Source organism: Myodes glareolus, chromosome 4 (genome assembly GCF_982192425.1).
Source record: "Myodes glareolus chromosome 4, mMyoGla1.1, whole genome shotgun sequence".
NCBI lineage: Eukaryota > Metazoa > Chordata > Mammalia > Rodentia > Cricetidae > Myodes > Myodes glareolus.
In genome coordinates, this window is record NC_142029.1 from 99,243,604 (window position 1) to 99,267,590 (window position 23,987).

Genomic DNA, 23,987 nt, shown 5'->3' on the forward strand with positions numbered 1-23,987 from the left:
CAAAGAATATAATGCAAGAGAATCAAATAATTAAAAAAAATGAGGAAAGAAGAGAAATGAACAAATGTGGAAAAGAGAATATCAGAATCAATGTTTACATTCCATGATAGAAGAGTACTGAAAGCATTAAGATCAAAAATTAAATAAAGTCAAAGAAGCAAGAGAAGGAAAAGTTCACAGCCAGGTAAAGAGACAAAACTGTGGATCAGAAGATGATTCACAGAAGAGCCTACGAGTTTCCTAATAATTCAGAACCTGTCTTGTATTTCATTTAAAGTTATATAAACTAGTCATTGACTTAGCCCATCCAGAATGCATTGATTAATTATCCTGACGTTTGCATTATGATTGGAATCTTCTGATGTGTAGCCTCAAGCAGCAAGTGTCTCTCCAGGGTTTTCTTGGTGGGTTGCTGTGCCTCTTGTTAACCATAGCTGTCTGTTAGCAATGCTTTCTTTCTTGTGCTCTCAAAAATCCCCACAGGAGCCACCAATACAGCTAACAGTGGGACACCAAATTATGGTGGCACACTTGGACACGGGCTCTAATTTTACTCTTCTCAATATACAATAATTCAAATTAGCAGAAAATCAGAAGTAAAAGGGAAATGCAACAGACTTTTCCTCCAACCTGGGGCTGTCAAACAGGAGATTGGAGATCAGATTGTCAACTAAACCATTCTAAAGAATGTTCATCTCTATGACTGGACACAATTTATTAAGCAACTTAAATTCTCCAATGACATTTTCTCCAAAAAAAAATACAATAAATTCACTTATAGGTCTCAATTAGTAAATATCACATGCTTATAAATGTTGCTTGCTCTCTCTGAGAAGCCACTTGGGGAACTTTTGTTCTTGAGACCTATGAGAAAGTAAGACCATGTGGATAGATGGGGACCCCCGGTTAGGTGTCAAATGCATAACTAGCAAAGTATGAATTTAAAATAATAATTACAGGATCTTAGAGGAAGGAGACTTTCCCCAAATGAGAGGCTTTGGAAAGAATTCAGACAGTAATGCAGCGTGAACTAATCTGGCATACCAATTGCCCTTTAACACTCTAATTCTGACAGTTTAGAAAACCCATATAAATGAATATGGGATTTTTTTTCATGATTTGAGAGCTATAAATAGATTCTATACCATATCCATCACATTTTGCCAAACCTTCAGTAACTGTTACTACGGGGAATAATGGATGGTTTTCAATGTCGGTCCTTCAGGGTTGTCCTGGGGTTGGTTTTTCTTGCTTTTTGTTTGTGTGTGTGTGTGTGTGTGTGTGTGTGTGTGTGTGTGTGTGTGTGTATTCGGTGAGCAGCTTTTAGCTTTTAGTTTTATTTATTTGGGTTTTCATGTTTGCTTGGGGCATTTTTATTTTTTGTTGTGGTGTTGGGTTTACTGTTTGTTTGTTTTTACAATGGACAAAAGGCAAAGATGCGAGAATCCAGCACCAAAAGCCTCCTAATACTCCTGGGCACTTTCATCTCAGAGTTTCAAAAGCTCTCCTTGTTTGCCTGCACAAGACCTGCATGAGAACAATCCAGTCAATAGCCCAACACAAGGGGAGAGGGGCCCACATGCCCCCACGCTAGCAGAGACAGTTGATGACTGGGGGAGGGAGAGTCCTGTTTCTTTAAGGGTAGGGTCCCTGGGGTCTCAAGCACCAGTGGATGGCCCCACTCCCTACCACTGAGTATAAGGGCAACACAAATTTAACTCCATAGTTTATTTAAAAATAAAAGAAGGAAATAAAGTAAAAAAAAAAGATGGCATAAAGTTAGAAGGAGGTGAGCTGGGGATGGATCTGGGGGGAGGTGGGATAGACGTATGAGTGGTTAATATCATCAAAATTTATTTTATTTATGTATGAAGTTCTCAAATAATTAATAAAAAGTTTTCTTAAAAATTCTCGTGCTGTCTTTGGTGAGATTTTAGCTGAGGACTTTGGAATTCTCTGAGACTGTCTACTTCTACCTCATTAGTTACTAATACTATTGGAACAAAAGAGGAGATACTGGCCACCAGCAAATGAATGGGGAAATACCAGGTTTCAGGCTGGTGAGATAGATAGGCATTTTAGAACTAAGGAAACAATTACATTAATTAAATCTTAATCAAGGAAATTCTTTCCAGATTTGGAGTACCAAGCTCTATTCAAGGCAGTAAAAAGCAATTCTTTATTTCTGATGTCACCTAAATGGTGAATAAAGATTTCCAAGTAACCTAAAGATTACGTTTGTTGTGGGCATTCTCAGATTTGGGTTATTAGGTAATCTTTAGGTAGATTACACAATCTACTCCATCAAACTGCTTTTATATAAACAGTACTTGGGAAAGATGAAAAAGATGACCCATTTGCTTAATAAGTTTGGCCAGACAGTGGTGGTACAGGCTTTTTATCCCAGCATGTGGGAGACAGAGGCAGGTGAATCTCTGAGTTTGAGGCTAATTTGGTCTGAAGAGTGAGTTCCAGGACATCCAGGGCTGTTACACAGGGGAAACCCTATCTCATAAGAAACGAAATGAAACAAACAACAACAATAGCAAGAGGTGCAGCTTAAGAGATGACTTGACAGTTAAAATCATCGGTTGCTCTTAGGCTCTGGTTCAGGTCCCAGCACCCATGGGCAGCTCACAACCACCAGTAACTCCAGTTCCAAGGGACGCACTGCCCTCTTCTGTTCTCTGGAGGTACTACACACTGATAGAGCTCTTACATACAAAAAGACCCAAAACACTCAAACATAAAATAAAGATAAATGAAACTTTAATTAAAGAAAACTACATTGACTATCCTTTCAAAATACCTGCTAAGCTTTTAATGGTCCAGCTCTAGATGAATGTGGCCCCTCAATCAAGACATAAGGCCCTTTAAAACTGCGTATGAAGGAGACTTTCTAGCCTCTATGATATTTGCTCTATCCGGTAAGTTTGAAGATGAAGCTGGGATTAAGCAGGAGGTACAGTAATTCATCTATATTCTGATGCCTTTCCATTAGTCTGCACTTTCTGGGTTTTCACATCTAAAGGATGGGCCACTCCTTTAGATTCCATTACTCACAAGAAAAAGAAGCTGATAAAATCTGGAACCTAAAGCGCTGACCAAAAGCTGGCTAACAGTGAACAGAGGATGCGGAGAAGGCTCAGGGTAAACGCTCTTGCCATGAAAGCCTGGTAGACTTGGTTTGACCTCCAGAAACCAGGTAAATGTGAAAGGAGAGACCCCACTTCTTGAAGTTGTCATTCGACTGCCATACATGCACCGTGTACACATGTACCTATATCACACACACACACACACATAGATACACATATTCACACAAATACATACAAACACATACCCACAATTTTTCTAAAAAGTAAAAGTAGAAAGAACTCTGTGTTATACTTCTAAGGACAAGCACCTCACTGACCACTGACATTCTCACAAATAAAGTTCTAGATTCATCACTACAGAATAAAATAAACTCCAGCAGAGGAAGATATTTCTAACTTCTCCTCACATCGTCCCTGGACCTGCATGCTGAAGGAAGAGCTTATGTATTGATTCCAAAGACAACTAACCTAAGTTATCTCCCCCATCCTCGGCTAACATAAATGGTTCTTTAATAGAACACTTTTTTTTTAAAATCTGAGCTGAAACATGGAAGATTCAACCCTAGGGAGATCCTGATCAACTTTGAATTTCAGAGAAAAAAATCAAGAGACTATATTCAGAATAAAACAATTCTACCCAATATCACTTCAAAGAAAGGAGAGGCTGCACATGAAGATCCCACCAACTGCAGGAATTTTCTACCACATATTCCACAAAAGTCTTAACACATAACCGTGTGTGCTGGCTCGTCTTATGTCAACTTGACACAAGCTAGAGTTCTCTGAAAGGGGGGGGACTTAATTGAGAAAATGCTTCCACAAGATCCAACTGCATGGCTTTATTTTTCTTTCTTTCTTTCTTTCTTTCTTTCTTTCTTTCTTTCTTTCTTTCTTTCTTTCTATCTATCAATCATCTATCTATCTATCTATCTATCTATCTATCTATCTATCTACATTTCTTTCTTTTTTTTTTTGAGACAGGATTTCTCTGTGTAACACCCTTGACTGTCCTGGAACAAGAGGTGGGATCAAAGACATGAGCCATCACCATCTGGCTTTTTCTAGGGTGCATGCTAATCTTTTCTGTATTGTTCTGGTTTTAATATATGTACTGTTGAAATGAGCACAGCGTTTTCTTAATTAGTGATTGATCAGGCAGGGCCCAGCTCATTGTTGCTGGTGGCATCCCTGCGTTGGTGGTCCTGGGTTCTAGAAGAAATCAGGCTGATTGCTCAGGGCAGTGAGGAGAAAACACAACCCTGACCATCACCATTAAGACTAGATATGAGAAGGAGACCCACATCACAACCCTGACCAGTACCATTAAGACTAGGTAGGAGAAGAAGACCCACATGCCTACCCTGCATGGAGAGGAGAAAACAGGGGCCTGCCTTGTGCCTTGTGGCACGAGGTTGTCGGGCACTATTGTAGTAAGCAAATAAATGATGGGGTATGAGAGAGAGAGAGAGAGAGAGAGAGAGAGAGAGAGAGAGAGAGAGAATGATTTGTGATTCATGGCCTGTTGAGAGACACAGATTTGAAAGAGTGAAGGCAATGAAGAACAGGCTGAGGTGGGTGGCCTGCTTGCCACGCATGACCATGGTGTGTCCAGGCCTGAGCTGCTGCCCAGGCTCATGCCTGGGTCCATGACCCTGCTACAACTGTGGTCCGTGGATCCTGTTACCACTGAAGACATAGAAGAGAGGGCTGCACGAAGTTGGCCTACCTCTCTTTGGCTGCAAAACTAGGGAGGTCTGGCCCTCACCAGCTCCAGCACTCTGGAGAACAGATCCTACTCTCCTTGTTTGGAGGAGCTTTTGACAATCTGGCCCTGAAGACATAGATTGGGAGTTACTGATCCCAATGCCCTTGTCTGCCATGTGGCGGCACGGGTGAGGGAAAGACGCCCTCCCCCCTTACCTCTCACCACCTGTAGTAAGCAGGAAAGAAGACTTAGCCCCTCACCAGCTGCAGCACCCGGAAGAGTGGGTCCTGAACCTGACCCAGGCAGCACAGTAGAGCTGACCTGTCAACAGGGGACAGGTGAGCTGGCTGGAGAATGTTAGCATGGGAGATCCGACCCCACCCCTCCTGAGACAAACAGTGTTGTGGGTGAGGGAAAGATGCCCCTCCAGGAGCCTCACTGCCTATCGCAGAGGGGAGAACTGGATCCTAGGGCAGGAGGGCAGGAGAGGTGTCCCTGCCCCCACACCAACTGCAGCACAGGGGAGAGTGGCCCCTGTCCATCACCTTGGCAACACAGTAGAGCTGACCCTGATAGTGGGTGACCCCTGGATAGTGGGTGATCCAGCCCTGAGGGCATGAAAGCCTGAGAACTGTTCCTGCCCCATGCTCCTTGCTGCATAGGTTGAACTAGCCAGGGCAGTGCTGGAGAGCTACCCTGGTGGTGAGGACAAGGGAGAGCTGGCGGGCTGACTAATCTGTAACCACCCAGGCCCAGAAGCAGGGCTATGGGTTTGCCCACCCAAACACCCACCCCATCTATGATCTGCTGGAGCATGTGAAGGGGCTTATCCATCAGATCTAAAGCTGCAGGATCTCCATGACACAGGAAAACACACTACCCAAGAGGTGTACCAGTGAGGACTCAGTATTGATAGTGTAACAGAAACCAGAGGCCTCCAGCTAGACCAATTCATTGCAATGAACACCTGCAAGTAAAGGAATATGGGCTAAAGGCTATACTGTGTGACTCACTGTGTCACACCACTGCTTCGATGATAAGATTTTTCTTTTCTTCTTTTCTCTTAAATTTTATTTTATTGGGAGAAATTGCAAGGGCAGAGAATGGCTATGAAGGGACAGGGAATTACATGGGCTCGAGATATATGATGTGAAAACCACAAAAATAAATTAAAGGTTTAAGAAAAATAAAAAAGAAAGAAGGATGAGCAAACCATGGAGAAAAAGCCAATACATAGTGCTTATCCATGGCTTCTGCATCAGCACCTGCCTCCTGGTCCCTGCTTCAAGCTCCTGCCTTGACCTCCTTCAGTGATGAACTGTCAGCTGGAAATGTAAGCTGAAATAAACCCTTTCCTTCCAAAATTTCTGGGTCATAGTGTTTCCTGGCAACAATAGAACCCCTAACTAAGACACCTTGCTCCCTTAACATGAAAGTTTGAGACAGAAAACTTTACACTCCTTAGGGCATGTCTTGAATGTACCCATTTCCTGCCACCAATATTTCTTCTGCATTTTCACTACGGCAACCAACCCAGAATCCTAACTTTCTACTAAAAGCACCAGCTGATGAGAATGAGCTTCCCATAAGCACCAGCGATGACCCATTTCCTAGCTTTGTCCTCTGGGAGAAAGGTCACCATTTGATCCCTCTAACCATATTTACTTCTCATCTGACATAAGACCCACATGCTTCCCAAAGTAATCTCACTGCCATGACCCATGAATGGAGGCTGTGGGAGAGAGTTCCCTCTCTCCATTTCTCATCAACTGGCTTTGAACTTTACTAAGGCTCAGGACAAGCTAGTCCTAGCCCTGTCACCACTCCTGTGTTCCCTAACATCATTTGCATAGACAGAAAAATCTGGAGGGAAGACAGATAGAACTCAGCGTTGCTTGAAAATCTCACCTGCATTTGTTGAAGCTTAAGAAAAGAATCCTTCACAAAAGATGGCATGTTGAGAGTAGCCAATGCTGGAGAGAGAGAGAAAGAGAGAGGTGCCTCTGAAACATTGTGACAAGGGATGAGTAGACAGGGTGACAAGACATTGTTTGGAACCTACTTTGCAAAGCACAAAGAACTGTCCTAGCTATTGCCACAGCTCACACAGAGGAACACTGTCTTTGTTGATGAAGACAGTTACATTTAACCACACTTTGAACATACAGGTGGACCAAGGCAAGGCCAGCTAACATAGCAACACCTAGGAGTTGAATGAAGGCTTTGGATCCCAGACTCTGCACTTTCCAGGGTAGAGTAATAAGAGCAGATCTACCAAAAGGAAGAAGGAAGCAGTCCACAACAGCTGTCACTCTGCACTAGAGATCACCTCATCATTGTTCCTGGACCCATTCACATGCTCTTAGCATTTTCCCATAATAGTATCACTTCATGATTCTAATACATTTCTTTAGGATCTGCTAAGTTTCTATGCTGAGTCTAAGACTGTGATATCAGGACTGGAACTTTGGCTGAGGTGTGTTTGTTTACAGCCACCCAATAGCTCCCTATGTGACTGTCCACGCTAGTGGGGATGAGCAGGGCCCTGATCCATGTCCTGCACCAGCCTAGATCTTACCTGTGCCATTATTTTAAAAAATAAAAGATAGACTCAGAATGAAGAATTCCATCAATGCTCTGCTCAAAGGGGAAAAAAATAAATTAAAAAATGACATGCGTGGTATTTGAACTCTGAGCTTGGATGTTGAACCTCATTTTGTATCATATCAATCTCTGGGATCCATCACAACAGACATGGGAAACAGGATCAGTTATCTTTGATACTTGTCTACAATTTCTATTGGCTGCCTGAGAGCATTAGTTTTGTTCTAAAGCGTCTGTAAGCCAGTACCTCCTTCGACAGAGCCAGTACCAATCCCATTGTCATCATCTGAGGTCAAGAGGAACTCTACAATCCCTCTCTTCAGCAGAGCCTGTTGGGAAAATGAAGATTATTAATCCATGTTTCTTGCTCCATGGCAAAGAGCAGAGATTGGGAAATTAGAAAATAACGACAGTTTGACTCAGATGGAAAGTGTGTAATCTACAAAACAGATAAAAGGAATGTCTCCAAATGTCCATATGGTAAGGGATTGGTGCTCAGCATGATGTTGGTGGGAGATAACAGACAATTTAGAAAGTGAGTCCACGGGGAGGTCTTTAGGTCATTGGAGATACATTCTGAATGGAGGCAGTGGTAATTCTATCTGTTTCTCTTTCTTTACCCTACCAGGTTAGACAGTATGTGGCTTGGTTCTGCTTGGTACTTCTGTGGTGATGTGCACTGTCTTCCAATACAAGTGCCATTAGCGCTAAACAATCATGAACTGGAATGACAACTCTATGTGTGAATGTAAGTCTATTGTGCCTGTAGGTTGATTATTTCAGATATCTTTTATTTTGTAATTGGTGTATAGTAATTATATAGAATAATAGTTTTTTATCATGAGTTTTCATACATGCATATGACTGTTTTGATTGTACATAAGGTATCTGCTGCAGTGGTGGAAAAGTTGTGAAGTCAGAGTGACCATGTACAACTTAGGCCGTTGGGAAATTGTTACTTTAGGCTCAGTTTGGTGTGGTTCCAGATACTTCACTAAAATAGTGGAGGGCTGAGACCCTTGACAGGCTTGGTAAATGAAAGTTGAGTTTCTCAATGACCATACTACGGAAGTATGTAAATACAACAAAGAAAGAAAGGGAAGACATTTGGTGCTATTGTAATACTTAAAAACTATTTTCATTTCAAGCTACGTTGCCATGTGAAAAAGGAAAAACCTAGGAGTCACGAGCACCTTAATCTTAGCCCAAGACTTGGTGGCTACAGTTTGCCTAGACCATGACTCTATATAAGGTCAGCCTTGTCAGAAGTCGAGTGTTGACAGCAATCTAAAGAGGACACTGATCTCAGAGCTACTTGACTTATTCTCCCAAATTGTTTCTCTCCCCCTTTATTGTGTAATTGCTATCCAAAAATATCAACCAGATTCTCACTCTGCTTCTATGATCTCACTTAACTGTTGCTTGCTCAAAGCGGGAAAAAGGCCAATGCCTCACATAGCAGAAAATCCCTAGGGTTGAGAGAATTGTGGTTTGTGCCTTTGAAATCTCCAGCCCCTGTCCGTCTTCCCCTTTTCCAGCAGGTCCCAGGTAGGAAAAAGTGGTTATTGCCGTGATGTTGTTCTAAATAAACTTGTGGTTTTACCTTTTAAATTCAAGTTTTGTTTGGTGGACTTTCTCAGTGATCTCAAATTCCCCAACAAGGCTGACCTTGTTGAGTCCTAAGAGTACAAATAAACTTAAGAAAGCTTGAGTTCTATGTGGATTCTATCAGCAGAAACAAGAAATTCTACTGTGTGGGAAAGAGGTGCTAGATTCTAAAAACTCTGCTTGGATCCTGGAGCTCAGACTGATGGCTCAGAAAGCCTAGGGTCTTTCCTATTCATCTCTTGCATTCAGGTAGACACATAGAGTCCCAGGAATGAAGTTAAGTGGTAAATGTTGATGTTACTAATGTTTAAATAGGGCTTACTCAGATGCAGAGGTCCACAGACAAGCCCTGAACTGAGTCCAGTCAAAGAGAGAGAGAAGGGATTATATGAACAGAGGGGTCAAGATGATAATAAAACCCATGAGATTAATCCCGAGCTAAGTCGGACCTGATTGACTCTGGACTGACAGCTGGAGAACCCGAATAGTAACTAACTATGCCGTTTGACTATGGGCGACAGCTCTGTGGCTTGGCCAGTCTGTAGGCCACTGGCATTGGATCAGGATTTATCCCTAGTGCATGAACTGGCTTTTTGGAGCCCATACTCTATGGAGGGATACCTTGCTCAGCCATGATACAGTAAGGAGTGGCTTGGTCCTGCCTCAATTTGATATGCCAGACTTTGTAGACTTCCCATGGGAGGCCTTACCCTTTATGAGGAGCAGATGGGGGTTAGGTAGTGGAAAAGTGAACTGTAGTTGGCATGTTAAAAGAAAAACCACTTTTAAATTTAAAAAAATTAAAAAAATAGGCTTTCTTGTAGCCTAAGCTACCTTGAACTTGCTATATGACTAAGGATACTCCTGAGCTCTGGATCCTCCTAGGCTCTGCCTCCCAAGGGCTGAGATTACAGGCAAACACCACCCACCCAGCTCAGTAACTTTAAAAAAAATCAAGAAAAAAGTAATATTAGCTGAATATTAATGATGGAGTCTATCTGTTCCCAGTTGGCAGAGACAAGTAGGCAGCGCCATGTCCGGTTGAGTCAGGTCAGAACCTGGAAATTATCATGCCGTGTACCCAGAGGCCATAGGACCATTGAGGTTGGAGACTCCTCGATTCCTTAAGTGAGAGAAGTCATACATAAGGAGGGTCTAAGCTACAAGAAAGGACACTAGTATGGCTATGAATAACCGCTGCTCCCAAGAAGACAGATATAAATACTATGAACTAAAAAGCTGCAAGCCATGGTGGACTTTTAATGGGAATACCAAATTTCCATGTTTTAAGAAGGTCCTTTGAGCAATGATTTCTAACATCGCATTTTGTCTACTGTGGGATGACTTTCTCTATGCTGTGAATATATGGCAAGGCAAGATAAATCCGGGTGGGAAATCCAAGCAGAGATACAGGAGAAGAAAAGAGTCCTAGAAACGCCAGCCAGCTGCCAAGGAAGCAAGACATGTAGAAAATGAGGTAATAAGCCATGAGCCATGTGGCAAAGCATAGATAAGAAATATGGGTTAATTTAAATGTGAGAGCTAGTTAGTAATAAGCCTGGGTCATCAGCCAAGCATTTATAAATAATATTAAGCTTGTGAGTGGTTATTCGGGAAGTGGTGCACAGAAGAGAAACATATAGCTATATTGTCTAATAATAAAGCTGTTCATATTTAGCTTGATTGACATTGTTATGCAGGAAATTTATAAAAAATAAAACCTGATGTTCACATGTTTATGATGGAGATCATGAGTAAGTATGTATCTGCTCCAAATTGAAACAGTACCTCCTGGTTGGAAGAGACAAGCTTATAAAACTTGGAAAGTAAAGGAAACTTCCAAAGCCCAAGAAGTAAGCAAAACTTACAATGAAACACAAGATTCACAAGGTTCCTCCCAGGGTTACACAATCAGAAACAACTGCTGTAGAGAGGCGATGACAACAGGCCAAATTACCTGCATATCATGCCAGGAGCTCCAAAGAGAGCGCTAGATGGGATTTTCAGTGAGTCAGCTATCCTTGAGTCACCCATGCCCTTCTAGGTAACCCCAAAAGGCTCACTGATTCATTAACCTAGACTTGGGTGAAATCAATACTTCATTCTATCACTAGTTTCCTAGTGGGGTGATCACATCTCCCCAAGAAAAGTCACATGACACCCATGGGACTGAAAATCAGGTATACATTGTAGCAAGGCACAAAATTAGGAAGAAACAACAAAAATACAGGTGCAAAAAACTATTCTTACTTCCTTGATGTATTCCATGTAGCTCCCATCTTTATTAAACGACCCATATTCATTTTCTACTTGGACAGCAATCACAGGGCCACCATGGTGGTACTGAGAAGCAAACAAATGATAGTTGAAGAACAACCTCGCTATTGAAGCAAAAATCTAGAGTCCAGGACACTAATAAAGATACCAGCAGTGATAGATGCTTTCTCTCAAGTCTGTTGGAGTCAGGCACCTTCATTCATCTCCAGGCATGTAAGCGCCTGAAGATTTTCTACCTTCCACAGGGTTTTGTGGATATAGGACCAGCGGGTTCCTTTCTGTTTCTCATATTCCTTAGCTATGAGCTCTCAAACTTATGAACTCCTTCCACATCTACCCTATCTATGTTTCCACTTAATCCATCGTGTAGGCTTCCTCTGCACTCTTCCTGCCTTAGAATGAATCCCTTCCATTCTCTTCCCCACCTCACACCCATGAGCAGGTACTTAGCATAGTCCCCTCTCTTTTATGTACCGTCCTCTTTTCCTTCTAAACTGACTGACTTCCATTGCTGTCAACACGTAACACGCCACCATGGAAGCTGCACATAGCCTGTGCTCAGTAAGGACTAAGTGGATGCAATCAATATCCAGGAAGAAAACAGCTGGTTTCATGAGTCATCGGTTTCTTGTCCTCAACCACAAGGAGTTCTTTACTTTGTGTTAAAAAGAACATGTACACACAATTGTGGATGCTGAAACTTGGAAGGAGGGGGTCCGTTATATAAAAATATGGTTAAAAATGGTTGTCCCCTAAAAAGACTAATTTACTAAGTTACTATGGGGCAGCATTGGAAGAATTTAATTTTACACAGTTTTTATACATTTTTAAATTTTCCCCAACATTAACCATGTAAAACAACAGGATAATTTAAAGTATCCGTTGTCAATGAGCTAGCTGATCGGTGAGCTTAGCAAATATCAGGTACATAGAGAGAACTAGAGCTACCTTTATGTGATCCCTGTCTCACCTGATACCTTTTTAGAGGCTTGAGGCTAAGCCACAAGGATCAATCAAGGGTTCTATGCTTAACTTGAGGGTCTAGACCTACCTTGTAAGAAAGTCAGTGTACTATCCCAGCGGCACTGGGATTGACCTACTGGACGGTGAGCCACAGTGGTTCTCTGAAATGAATGTTGTCAGATCACGGATCTTCTAGCAGCCCTCACCCCTCAGAAATCAGGCCGAGCTTGCAGCTCTCTGAGATTGAGAACTCATAAACCGTGTTGTGAAAGTCTGAGCTACCATCTTACTTCTATCCAGTGTTTCCCTGCCTGTGACTCCTGACGTGCAGACTGGGTCAAGCTAGGTCACTTAGTATGAAGCTCACCCTGACCTCTCCCAGGCACCATAAAGCCTTCAGAATTATAAACTCCCCTGTGCTCTGGAACTGGAGACTCTCCCGAGACGCCATCATGCTGCCTGTGGTATGAAACCATTGCTCGCCTCACTGCAGTCCGTGATTCTCCAACCTGCTACTAAGGTGCATCTGCAGAGCCACTCACCCCGACTGCCACCTTCTACAGCCGCCCTGCTCTTTCTGATGAATGTGAGCAGGGACACTGATTACCTGCAGAGGAAGTATCCTGGGAATCAGATGATCAAAGTACTTATCAACAGCCTCAACAAAGTTCCGGTGGGTTGTTCTCAGTTGTGACTTGGGGTTGCGCAGAAGCCAGCTGGGGACAAGAGGCAAAACATTAGTATGTGACACAGGAAGCAGGAAAGAAGATGGGTCTGGCCAGCTGAGCTCAGCCAAGGTCTCTGCTCAGAGCCGCCTATCTCTAGATATCTTTCTGCCTACCTAATAATAATAGCATTGGAATATTCAAATGGGCTCAATGGATCTGTATCATATGAGCTTTTCACATTATCCTCAAGGACTCCAGAGATGTGTGAGTCAAACAAGGAAAGAGGCCTTCCCAGCTCTGAAGAATCAAGCTGAGGTACTGACTGACCAGGAAAACCTCCCAAGTCTTAGATTTTCTCCATGCTACCCAGGCCTCCATTCTCCTTAGCTCTCTAGAATAGAACACAACCTTATCGTAGTCTCTACTCCTCACACAGATGGCCACTTATTTCACTAAGTTCTAAGACTCCAAGCAAAACAGTAGCTCACAGGCCAATAAACGTCCTACACGTGTCACTGGGGAGGGTAAGGGCCAGGCTCCCAGGACATTCATGGAGCAGTTGGCTTCCCCAATACTCCCACAGCATAAGCTCGGGCTTTTGCTATGCTTCACCTGGTGTAGCATATCCTTAGCTTGAAGAAATGCTTTGTTCTGATTTCTGACCTGAGGAGCCGCAGTGCTAACCTGATGGCAGAACCTAGAAGTACTAGTGTCCTGTCACACAGAAGGATGCCAGAAAAGGACCCTGTGTTCTCAATTGGGCCTCTATCAACCGGGCTAAGGGAAGGGCGGGTGTTACGATGAGAGAACAGGTCAGCAAAGCAAGAAGAAAGAGAAGGAGCTGAGGTCCCAGCATGTGTCTTTAGCCAGAGACACAGCTGAGCTCTCTGGAACAATCCCAGACGTGGCCATCATGTTTCCCTAGAGCTTTCAGTCCCTTTCTTCCAACTCATGAAAAGAACACAGGTGCCCATTACCTCTTTTCTGCGGAGGAACAGAATGGTGACCCTGGCATTGCCATAGCTGCCCCTGCACTGGTATTCATGGGCACATACTCAGTGCACCAGGACCCACATCTCAAGTCTGATTCTACAACTCAGGGTGACCTCAGAACACAAGCCTCCCCACCACATGCCAGACATCACTGCCAGGGCATGAAGTGCAGAGTTCAATTCAGGACACAACCAGTGCCAGGACCAATCATGCTCACTGGCTTGAGAAGTTGTTTCCTGTAAAGCAAAGCACCTGCCTAAGTCACAGCTCTGGATTCTGGGGTAGCTCACCTGGGTAACCCACCTAGGTCAACCTCAGCACAGATGTATGGCCCTGGTCGAAGAATCACCCACAGCCCTATAGATGCAGCCAGCGAAACATAGGCCCTAGAAAGGGAAACAAAGTCAGCCCCTTTTTGGATGCCCCAAAGGGGAGGCTGGACATAGAAAGAGCCCACAGACCCAACAGGATGTAGGGATGTCCTCCATCTTCTTTCCCTTCCTCTCCCTACCGCGACTGGAGATTGACTTTTTCTTAACCCAAAACAGCAGGGAAACCCCTGTTCCAGGTAGGAGACCAGAGGTCCTGTGGACTGGATCTGTACTAACTCTCAGTATCACAACCATTCCCAGAGCTCTACTGGAGGGGTCATGCCGAGTACAGGTGCTCAGTCCCTAGCATCAGACTTGCTAACTGAGGAAGTCCCCATCAGGTAATTGACTCCTCTATAGTTTGACAACTTCTAGGGTCTTAGGCCCCTACTTTCTGTGAAAGGGGAGTCAGAAGCTGCAGGGTGGTAGGTCATTGCTAGGGAATGTCCAGACTCTGCGTGCAGACCCTTTCTCCTAAGAACAAGTCTTCAGAGCTGAGACACAATGAGTGCTCCTCTTAAATGTCAAATACACTCCTCCCCAACTTCAAACTTGCTTGGGTCATCTCACAGTAACAGAATGACCACATACTCCAGGTCCAGGATCTCAGAGAAGTCAAATTTCCCCTTCTCTTGCTCATGGAGGTTCCATGGGATGTAGCTAGAAGAGGGTACAAAGAGTACAATAAGCATCATATTTCCCCCTATTCATACAACATACCAAAACCTAGTGTGTGTTTATGTTGCATCAAGTTGAGGTTTCCAATGAAAATTTACCTCTGCTACACAGGTATAATCATCTCTCCCTTATTATTCAACTGTGTTTCAAGATAACCAATAATCCTAGGTTTTCATTCGTTTATATATGTTCTCCCACAGCCCTGCTATTTTATTTGTTTGTTTTGTGTTTGTTTGTTTTGTTTTTAGAGACAGGATTTCTCTGTATCTTTGTAGCCTATCCTGGAATTCACTGCTATAGTTCAAGCTGGCCTCGAATTAGAGATTCACATGCTTCTGCCTCCTGAGTCCTGGGATTAAACTCATGTGCTACCATAGCCCAGAAAAAAGTGTGTGGTTCACGTTGGCCTTGAACTCCACATCCTTCTGCCTCTGCCTCCTTCAGTAAATCCTACCGGCCTGCAGCTCCACCCTAGCCAACTCTTTTAAATAACTATGAAATGGTATTTTTTAAAAATGGGAAAACACAAAAAATTGTACAATTTTCAACAATTATTACTAAGAATTAACTAAAACAGGAAAAATCAATACTTTCTACAAGCAAGAACGATAAAGAACAATTCCACCGTCTCATGCTCAGGAAGGAGAGAGGCAGCCAGGGCCAACACCCACACGGGTATGGGTAGCCTGTGACAAAGGACATGTGTTTTGTTCATGCTATGTGACTTGGTATATGTCAATGACACAGTTTGGAATTAGGACTCCTAACATCCTGTTTCCTACTAACTGATTTTTAAACATGTAGTTTTTTTGCAGTGAGTGTTTTGGGGTGATAAATGTGGTGTATGACATTGGAGCTGACTGCATTTAGGTGAAGAAATAAAAAATTTGGTCGGCTGAAAAGAATATCCATAACAACGTTTATAATTATAACTTGTGAGAACAGAATGAAAATTATGAATGCTACTAACAAGTGACATTAAAGAAAAAGTACGAAAAATAAAAATAAAAAAATATAGAGATAAGGTAAAATTGCTCCTCTAACTATTAGCAGGGAAATCAATTCTAAATTGTGAACAGATAGTAAACATGGCCTGAAATAAAAAAATGGAAAAAAGAGAATCCATTCAGCAAATACACTCTCACGACTTTCTATCCACTCAATAATGCCACACTGAATAAAGAAGAAACTGACTGAAAGGAGACAGAGAAAGCAGTTCCCCCGCCAGAGGTAGAGGAATGACATGCTTAAGAAACAAAGACAAAAACAGCACAGGAATGATACGGAGACAGACGTCAATAGACAATCAAACTTCAGGATCTGGGTCGAGGAGGTGGTCCAAGGACAAGGTCCTGAGTGTAAGGACCTGAGTGAAAATCTCCAGAACCATGAGTATAAAAACCAGATGTGTGTCTCAAGCATTTTTAATCACAGTGGTCCTACGTGGGGTGGGAGAGAAGACAGGAAAATTCTGAGAAACTCACTGGTCAGCTATCCTGGTACACACAATGAAAAGACAGCAGAGTTTCCATGTCAAACAAGGTAGACAATGAGGACTGACACACACACACACACACACACACACACACACACACACATACAAATGTACACAGTATATACAAACATGCACACAGCATGCCTACTAAATGCATAAAGAATTCAATAACCAACAAATTTATATGAGGTGTTGTTGAGACATGTTTTCAATACTCTATGTAGCCCAAGATGACTTCTAATTCACAATCCTACAGACTCAGCCCCTCAGTGTGCTGATACTATAGACATACGACCAAACCACACCTGGCCGCATCCTGTTTTGAAAAGGCAACTAAATAATATTAGCAGGGCCTATCACAGTAAATGTCATTAATAGGTCCACATTTCAACAAAATTATAAAATCACAGCTAAAAATGATAAACATGAAGATAAATAAATAAAAGAAAGCATATCTCCAAATAGCTAATAGGTCAAGAAGAAAAATACCACAAAATTGATGAAATAATTTAAAGTAGATGTCTGAAAACAGCGTGTTCTTTTCTTTTTTTCAGAAGAAAAGAAGGTGTAAGAGAAGGAGATATTAAATGAATTGAAATAGAAAAGCAAATAGCATAGCCTTGGTTAATTTTTTTTAAAGTCACCAAGAAAGCGGTAAACTTTCCTTGTTTGGAAAGACAAAAAAAGCAAAAGATGAGATTAAGAAAGGAAAAGTGGCCCAACTGCACAATACAATGTATAATTTCTGGCAAGCACAGGACAGAAAAATGGAAAAATTTCAGTCTGAGTAAATACAAAAATAGAAAGGTAAGGAAAAGACATAGATAAATACATTCAAGAGAAAGAAAAGACATAATGTCATAATCACCAAAGGGCCATAAATCATCACCTAATAGCTGTAGATTACATCACATGCTCTTACAGGTAAATCTTTATCAGCATTTATGAGTAAGGGTAAGTCTGTGTAAATCATTTTCAGTGAGTAGAAAAAGATTCACTCTGTGACCTTATGTATAAGACTGAGATGAAACTAGACAAACACACACATAAAATTTAAATAAATTTCACTTATAACCAAAGATAAACATGAGAAATCACTACCAAACCACGCCTACTAGTCCATGCACGCATGTACACCTATGTGTGTTACCACTAGAGTTCGTTAAAGGACTGTGAAGTGAGTAGATAATGGCAAAACTGTCAATGCAAAACTCCGCTTCAAAAGAGGAGTGGAAAAAGCTACACGATGCCACCAAAAGCTCTAAATAAAATCCAATAATTATAGACTGGGAATGCAATTCGATAGTATATTGCTTGCCTAGTGTATGAGAGGGTTTTTATCAACTGCACTTCTACACCTAGAAAAACTCAGTTATTTCTAACTAAAGTTTTGGCACATTAAGCTAGCCACTCTTAAGCTGACTGCTTTTCACCTTCACGGTTTCTTTAGTTGGTTTTAGTCACTGGTGTTAAGCTCTGCCACCAAAGTCTGGTGGAGGACACACAAAGGAACGATCTCTCTGATCCTCGAGAAGTCTTGTATGCATAGGGTCCTGCAGGATGGATGGCAATTGAGGGGTTTCTTTTTTTAAAAAAAAAACAAAAAAAAAAAACAAAATAGAAACTGTTCGATATAGTGAACCCATGACAACCAATGAAAAATTAGGAAGGCAATGTCAAGTGAAATATCCTCACATTTATGAAATTAATATTTATTACAGATGTAAAACATCATGTGGTACACTGCGTTTTGCTGATGCAATTTGCAATTTCTCTCTTCATACATCAGGCACTGAAGTTCACAGGACAGCACTTATTTTTTATTGATGTTTCTTAATAAAACTCCATGAGTTGACCATGAAAATAAAATAGACTTCTCTAATTAATCAAAAATATGATCAAGAAGTAGAAAACAGAGAATCAAAAGGAAGAGGAAGAGGAAGAAAGGGAAGGAAAAAGGGAAGAAGTTGGAAGAAGGAAAGAAGGAAAGAAGGAAGAAGAGAGGGAGTGAGGGAGGAAGGATACTCATTAACAGTCTTACCTATGAAACCTGTTGGTTCTAATAATGACCAGACTGGTAAGATGTGCCCATTGACTCAATAAAAGCAAGAATATTAATTGGGCAACCAACTGCCTTTTTTTCTTTGGATTTGAGGTTTACTCCACGGGAAGTAACTCATTCCTGCTACTACAAACCTGGGCAGCTGGCTAGGAAGATCACAGGCTACAGGGAAGAAACCACTCCGATCAGTTTGTTAAACAGAAATATAGTTTGTTCTGTTTAGTTTGAGATTTTTTGTTTGTTTGTTTTCCTTTAATTGAGAATAGATTCTTCTCACACAATATATCCTGATTCCAGGTTCCCTTCCCTCTATTCTTCCCAGTTCCTCCCCGGCTCCCATCAGCATCCAATCCACTTCCATCTTTTATTAGAAAAGAACAAACTTTTAAGAGATAATAGAATGCAACAAAAGAAAAATATAAAACAAAAGCTATTTTCTCAGAGCTGGTAAGAAAAACAAACAGAATGAAAAGAGCCCCGGAGAGGACACAAGAGTCAGAAACCCACTCATTAGCATGAATCCCATAAAAACACTAAACCGGAAGACTTAATGTAGTGACATTTCACTTGTATTTAAATAAATAAAGCTTGCCTGAAGATCAGAGAGCAAAATAACACCACTGATCAGCCTTACAGACAAGGCAGTGGTGACACACACCTTTAATCCCAATATCCACACTTGTTTGAGTAAGAAATGTCACCAGAGGAGGTTAAAAAATAGAAGAATCAAGGCTGATTAAGTGTGCTTTGGAAGAAGTTTTCTAGACATGATATGGTCATTGCATTCATGACCTCATGAGGGCTGTTGTTACCTGTAAAGATCTTCACAAGAGTGGGCCTAACAACATTTTGTCATGGAAGAAAGAAAGGTTTATGAACATTCCAGGGACACTGACAGGCTAGGAAAAGAAGGGACATCACTTCCTTTAGGGCTGTGGCCATTGATGATATGTCCTTGCCCCAGTAAATAACCTTCCATTCCTGCTTATGCAAGAAACCCTAACTAGACTGAGTCTGTGAAAATAGACATGAAATAGAAAAGGTATTTGTAGGAAAGCAGGGTTTTAGCGGGAAGCTGGGATGTAAAGGAAGGTGAAAATGACCAAAATTCACTATATGCATACAGAGATCATCAGAGAATAAAAACAATAACGTACAAGTAGCTATTATAGAAGTTTCAAATTAAGATCTTTTTGTTTACATATCCACCAAGTAAACTAATGACACTTGCCGAAAAGGCACACATACTCTATTAACTTTACCCAAGACTTTCATCACAAAGCAAACTAAAGATGCTATTTAAGGGACAACTGGACACAATGTAAAAGGACCGGCTGGAAATGGGTAGTCCACAGCCGCGTCTTCATGCTGTGCTCTAAGGGACAGAACCCTGACTTTGCCAGTCTGCAACCCTGACAGGAGCCCTGTAGGCCACAGCTGGCCATAAAGGCTGGAGAGAGGTACTCACGTGGTGACAGTGTTCAAACCACAGGCCTGAAGCTTCAGCAAGCGGTCCTTCCAATACTCCCTGGGCACTCGGAAATAGTGGATGGAGCCTCCAATGATCATGAACTTGTGACCTTCCAGGGTAAAGTACATTTGGCCCTGAGCATTCTTTTCAGTGCTAAGTCCTACAGATCTGTCCTTCAGCATGGAAGGGGTCACATGAGACCACCTAAACCTGGAGTGGAGGAAAAAGAGAGGAGGGTGTGTCCAGGTCACTGTGGGCCTCCAGACCAATGAGGCTCCTGTTAGCAGGGCATACTAGACTGCTCATGTTCCTTAGTCTCCCCAGGAAAAGAAACAAAGCTCCCCGCTCCCTGCTTGCACCAACCTGGCAGGAAACACTTTAAACATGTCATCTCTGAATTCAGAGGGAGGACCAAGACCTGAGAAGACAAGTGGCAAGAAGAAGACGGCCAGAATTCTCATCCAGGAAGGACACTTTCTGCAAGGAAAAGAGACCTCGACAAGGGGAACACAGTGGCTCCTTGAGCCACAGGGGCTAGGAGGCTGCTCCAGAACCTTCTAGAGGCCCATGACAAAGGACACACGGCACAGGTAGGCATTCTCCCAAGAAACCTAGTGTAAGGGAGGCTGTAGCTCCACTGGTTCCACCCAAGTCACCCAATCCCAGGGCTCCCACAAATCCTTCCCCATAGGACCTGAAACAGGATACACCATGACAGGACAAGGCTGGGAGATTGGGGGAAGGGATTTAGGAAAGGTGGAGCTCTCCACACAGTCAAAGCACCTCCTCGCCATCCACAACTACACTGTCATGTTCAGGGTCATCTGCAGACCGGTGAGCAGGGAAAAGTAGAGGGGGAACTCCAGAGGAAAGAGCTGGAATAGAGAGACTAGAAACGAGAATCTGGGTGCTAGCACCACAAATCCTTACACGAGACTGACTGGCAGACCTTACAGAATACCATGTGAGAAGTCTAGAGGCCTCCCCATGAGCACACTCAGGATAATGGGGTTGGAGGAGTTCAGGAAGGGCGTGCATCTCAAAGAGCTGTCAGAACTTGAGCCTTAGACTCTGCTAACCCCAGGGGAAGAGAAAGGGTCACCTGAAGTATGCCATCACAGGAAGTCAGGAAGAAGAGGACCGTGCAGCCCCTGCTCTCCTGGGTGCCTCAGAAACACAACCTTCAGTCAGGACTTAGGGTTGCCAGGCCCAATCCAAGCTCAATTCAGTGCTGCTGACTGGAGGAAATGTCTCAAGAGCTGGGAATTTATCCCCGAATCTTGACACCACAGTGCCACTCCAGGTCAGCAGTCACTACAGCCAATGACTGGGTCAGCGTCTTCCTGGACAGTGTGCACTGGCAGCTATTGGCTCTGGACACTGTGCATCAGAGACTGCAGGGTGTCCCGGGCTCCCTTAGCACACAAATGCCTCTCAGTGCTGGCCATGAAAGGGGAGGATCATCCGGGTTATCTCGGCCTTGGCCTTCTCACACTGTGTGTACAGGCAGCTGTCTCACAACAGCAAGGTCAGAGACGGTAGGGAGAATAGGAGACTACTTCAGGAAATTCAAAGTTGGTCAGCCCTTTGAGGAAAGTCACAGGTTACAAAATTAATATACCAGAATCAACAGCCTTCCTATCTACCAAGAAAGACTGAGGAAGTAGTCAGGGAAGCAAGTTCATGCCCAACAGCCTTTTAAAAAAACCTCCCAGAGCAAATCTAACCAAATATTATCTTATCAAATTCTTCTTCAGTCTGCTCTTTCCCCAGACTTCCTCCTCCCATCACCCAGTGATATGAACATGAGGACTTCTGTCATTTCCCATGGGCTTCTGTGTTTCTGGAGTTTTCTGTTTATTTGCTCATGTTTTCAGGTTTTGCAAATACTTTTTCTCTTTTAGTACACGTATGTTTTCTTCTGTCCACTCAGACCACATGCTGTGAGTTAGTCTAGAAAAATATCACAAAATAATTGTAATTTTTATGAAAAGTCCAGTACCCGAAAAAAAAAAACTACCCAGAGAAACGGAAAAAAAAATACTGGCCTGGTGAAATACACCTTTAATACCTGATTGTGGCTGTAACGCCAGATTTTGGATGGAAAAACACATAACCTGCAAAGCAAGAAACCAAAAGACCACAACACGGCTGGGAGAAAATGCCCAGGGCTTGAGACAAAGGCAAATCACACACTGGCATCTCATCTCTACCCAGTTCCCAAGAGCTGTCTCAATGCCCTGTGCATGCTCACACTGGCAGAACTCTGTTAATAGCTCACTGTCTTCATCCTCACAGAGTCGTACTCTGAAGGCCATGATACTCTAAAAAGAAGTGATTTTGTGCTTGCATAGCCAATGTCTTGGATATTTCCTTGCTAGCGCCTATCTGACGTCACATTATTTAATTATCCACTCCGTTCTTGGGGGTTTTGCTGATTTGTTTGTTTTGTTCTCTCCCACCATAAACTTTAGATAGACATATTCTCTTTGAATAAAAAAAAAAATTTGCTAAGCCAGCTGATATTGGAGCATGCCTTTCATCCCTGCATTCTGGAGGCAGAGGCCAGGTCAGCCTGGTCTACAAGAACTAGTTTCAGGACAGGCACCAAATCTATCAAGAAATGCTGTCTCAAAAAAAACAAAAAAAAAAAAACCCCAAAAAACCAAAAAACCAAAAAAGTTTTTGCTAGACTCAGGCTTTTACTTACTGTAGCATGTATGATCAACACATATGAGACCCTGCATCAATTCTCAACACTGGAAAAGGATAGAAATTCCTTTCGTAGACATCACAATGGTTTATTTTAATAAGGTCATGGACAGAGCTGAAGGGACATTTCTGTTCCTGACATTGCAGTAAACACATTCAGCACTCTCCTTGGAGACAAAGCGGTGAAGAGAACACACTTGCCCACAGCAACCACATAAAGCCACACCTCAGCTTCAGGAGTCTCAAGACTGCCTTCCAGGAATGGAGGTAACTTTGTTCTCGCTTGTCGAGCATGTCCACGGTTCCATGCTCAACTGTAACCACGTCAGAATTAAAGATTCAAGGAAAAAGTCTTCTTTGGAGAGCAAAAACATTATCATCATTCCTTAAAACTGATGCAGTCTCGAAGAGGAGAGCTTCTCGCCTTCCTCAGCAAATACTTCAAAAACTTCTTTTTATGGCAAGACATGGAGAATGTCCAATAATACCTTCAGAAACATCACCCGTGGGCGGGTCTCGGCACTCTCTGTGTCCTTTTGGGAACTAAATGAACACTGTCGGTAGTTTCTCCTTTGTCTCCATAGCAAAGGAAAACAATAATCTAGAACTTTTTATTCTCAGGACATTTAGGTTGACCTTGATACCACTTTGAATTGTGAGCCTTTGTCTTACCCTGACTCCTGCAAGCACTCTACCATTGATCCACACTCCAAATCCCATGTAAGCTGGATTTCAGTGCCATGTCTTGAGCAAAACTGAAGCAAAGGATTAGGATTTCATAGTATGCCATGTCTATAAACCTGTGCTCTGGTGGAGCAGAAACCATCAGTGTCTAATTCATTACTGGATCTCAGCAGCTCCAGAATGCCTGGCATGTAGCATCCCCTCAACAAGTGTTTGAGTGATAACTTTACCCAGGCCCTGGCATCCATATATCCAAATGTCTGAAATATTCTAGTGGAAATTTCACTTTAAGACCCTTACCCCTTCTCTCTCCAAATCCTCCTGCATCTCAGAAAGCCAGCCAAATGATGACCCTTTCCCCAGAGATGCTCAAGACCACTTCCATAATGTATTTAATTGCCCCCCCAGGAAAACAGACATTTGGCTTTCAGGTCTTTCTTTCTGATGTCCTCTTTGGTGGGCTGGAAAATCACCTGAGAGTATTATATCCAATAAACTTAGGCCTTTTCTAATTCGGTTTGATTTGGTGGTAATTTGAATTACTGCATTGGCAGAAAGACTTAATGGGATGCAGAAACTTTCCAGAGAGGAGCAAAGT

General features: G+C 42.6%; 1 protein-coding gene across 1 annotated transcript in view; it reads right to left on the reverse strand.

Annotated features, from left to right (window-relative positions):
* Positions 1-21,372, reverse strand: part of LOC125416069 (beta-galactosidase-1-like protein 3) — a 38,420-nt gene extending 17,048 nt beyond the window's left edge. Inside the window, exons 1-9 of the mRNA XM_087905751.1 lie at positions 21,096-21,372; positions 20,357-20,470; positions 19,991-20,203; positions 14,879-14,947; positions 14,207-14,302; positions 12,863-12,971; positions 11,266-11,358; positions 7,655-7,736; positions 6,712-6,776 (exon numbers count right to left, since the gene is read on the reverse strand). Of these exons, the coding sequence (XP_087761877.1) occupies positions 6,712-6,776; positions 7,655-7,736; positions 11,266-11,358; positions 12,863-12,971; positions 14,207-14,302; positions 14,879-14,947; positions 19,991-20,203; positions 20,357-20,470; positions 21,096-21,109 (855 nt within the window). The 5' untranslated portion in view covers positions 21,110-21,372. The remainder of the gene's footprint in view (positions 1-6,711; positions 6,777-7,654; positions 7,737-11,265; positions 11,359-12,862; positions 12,972-14,206; positions 14,303-14,878; positions 14,948-19,990; positions 20,204-20,356; positions 20,471-21,095) is intronic.
* Positions 21,373-23,987: the final 2,615 nt, after the last annotated feature.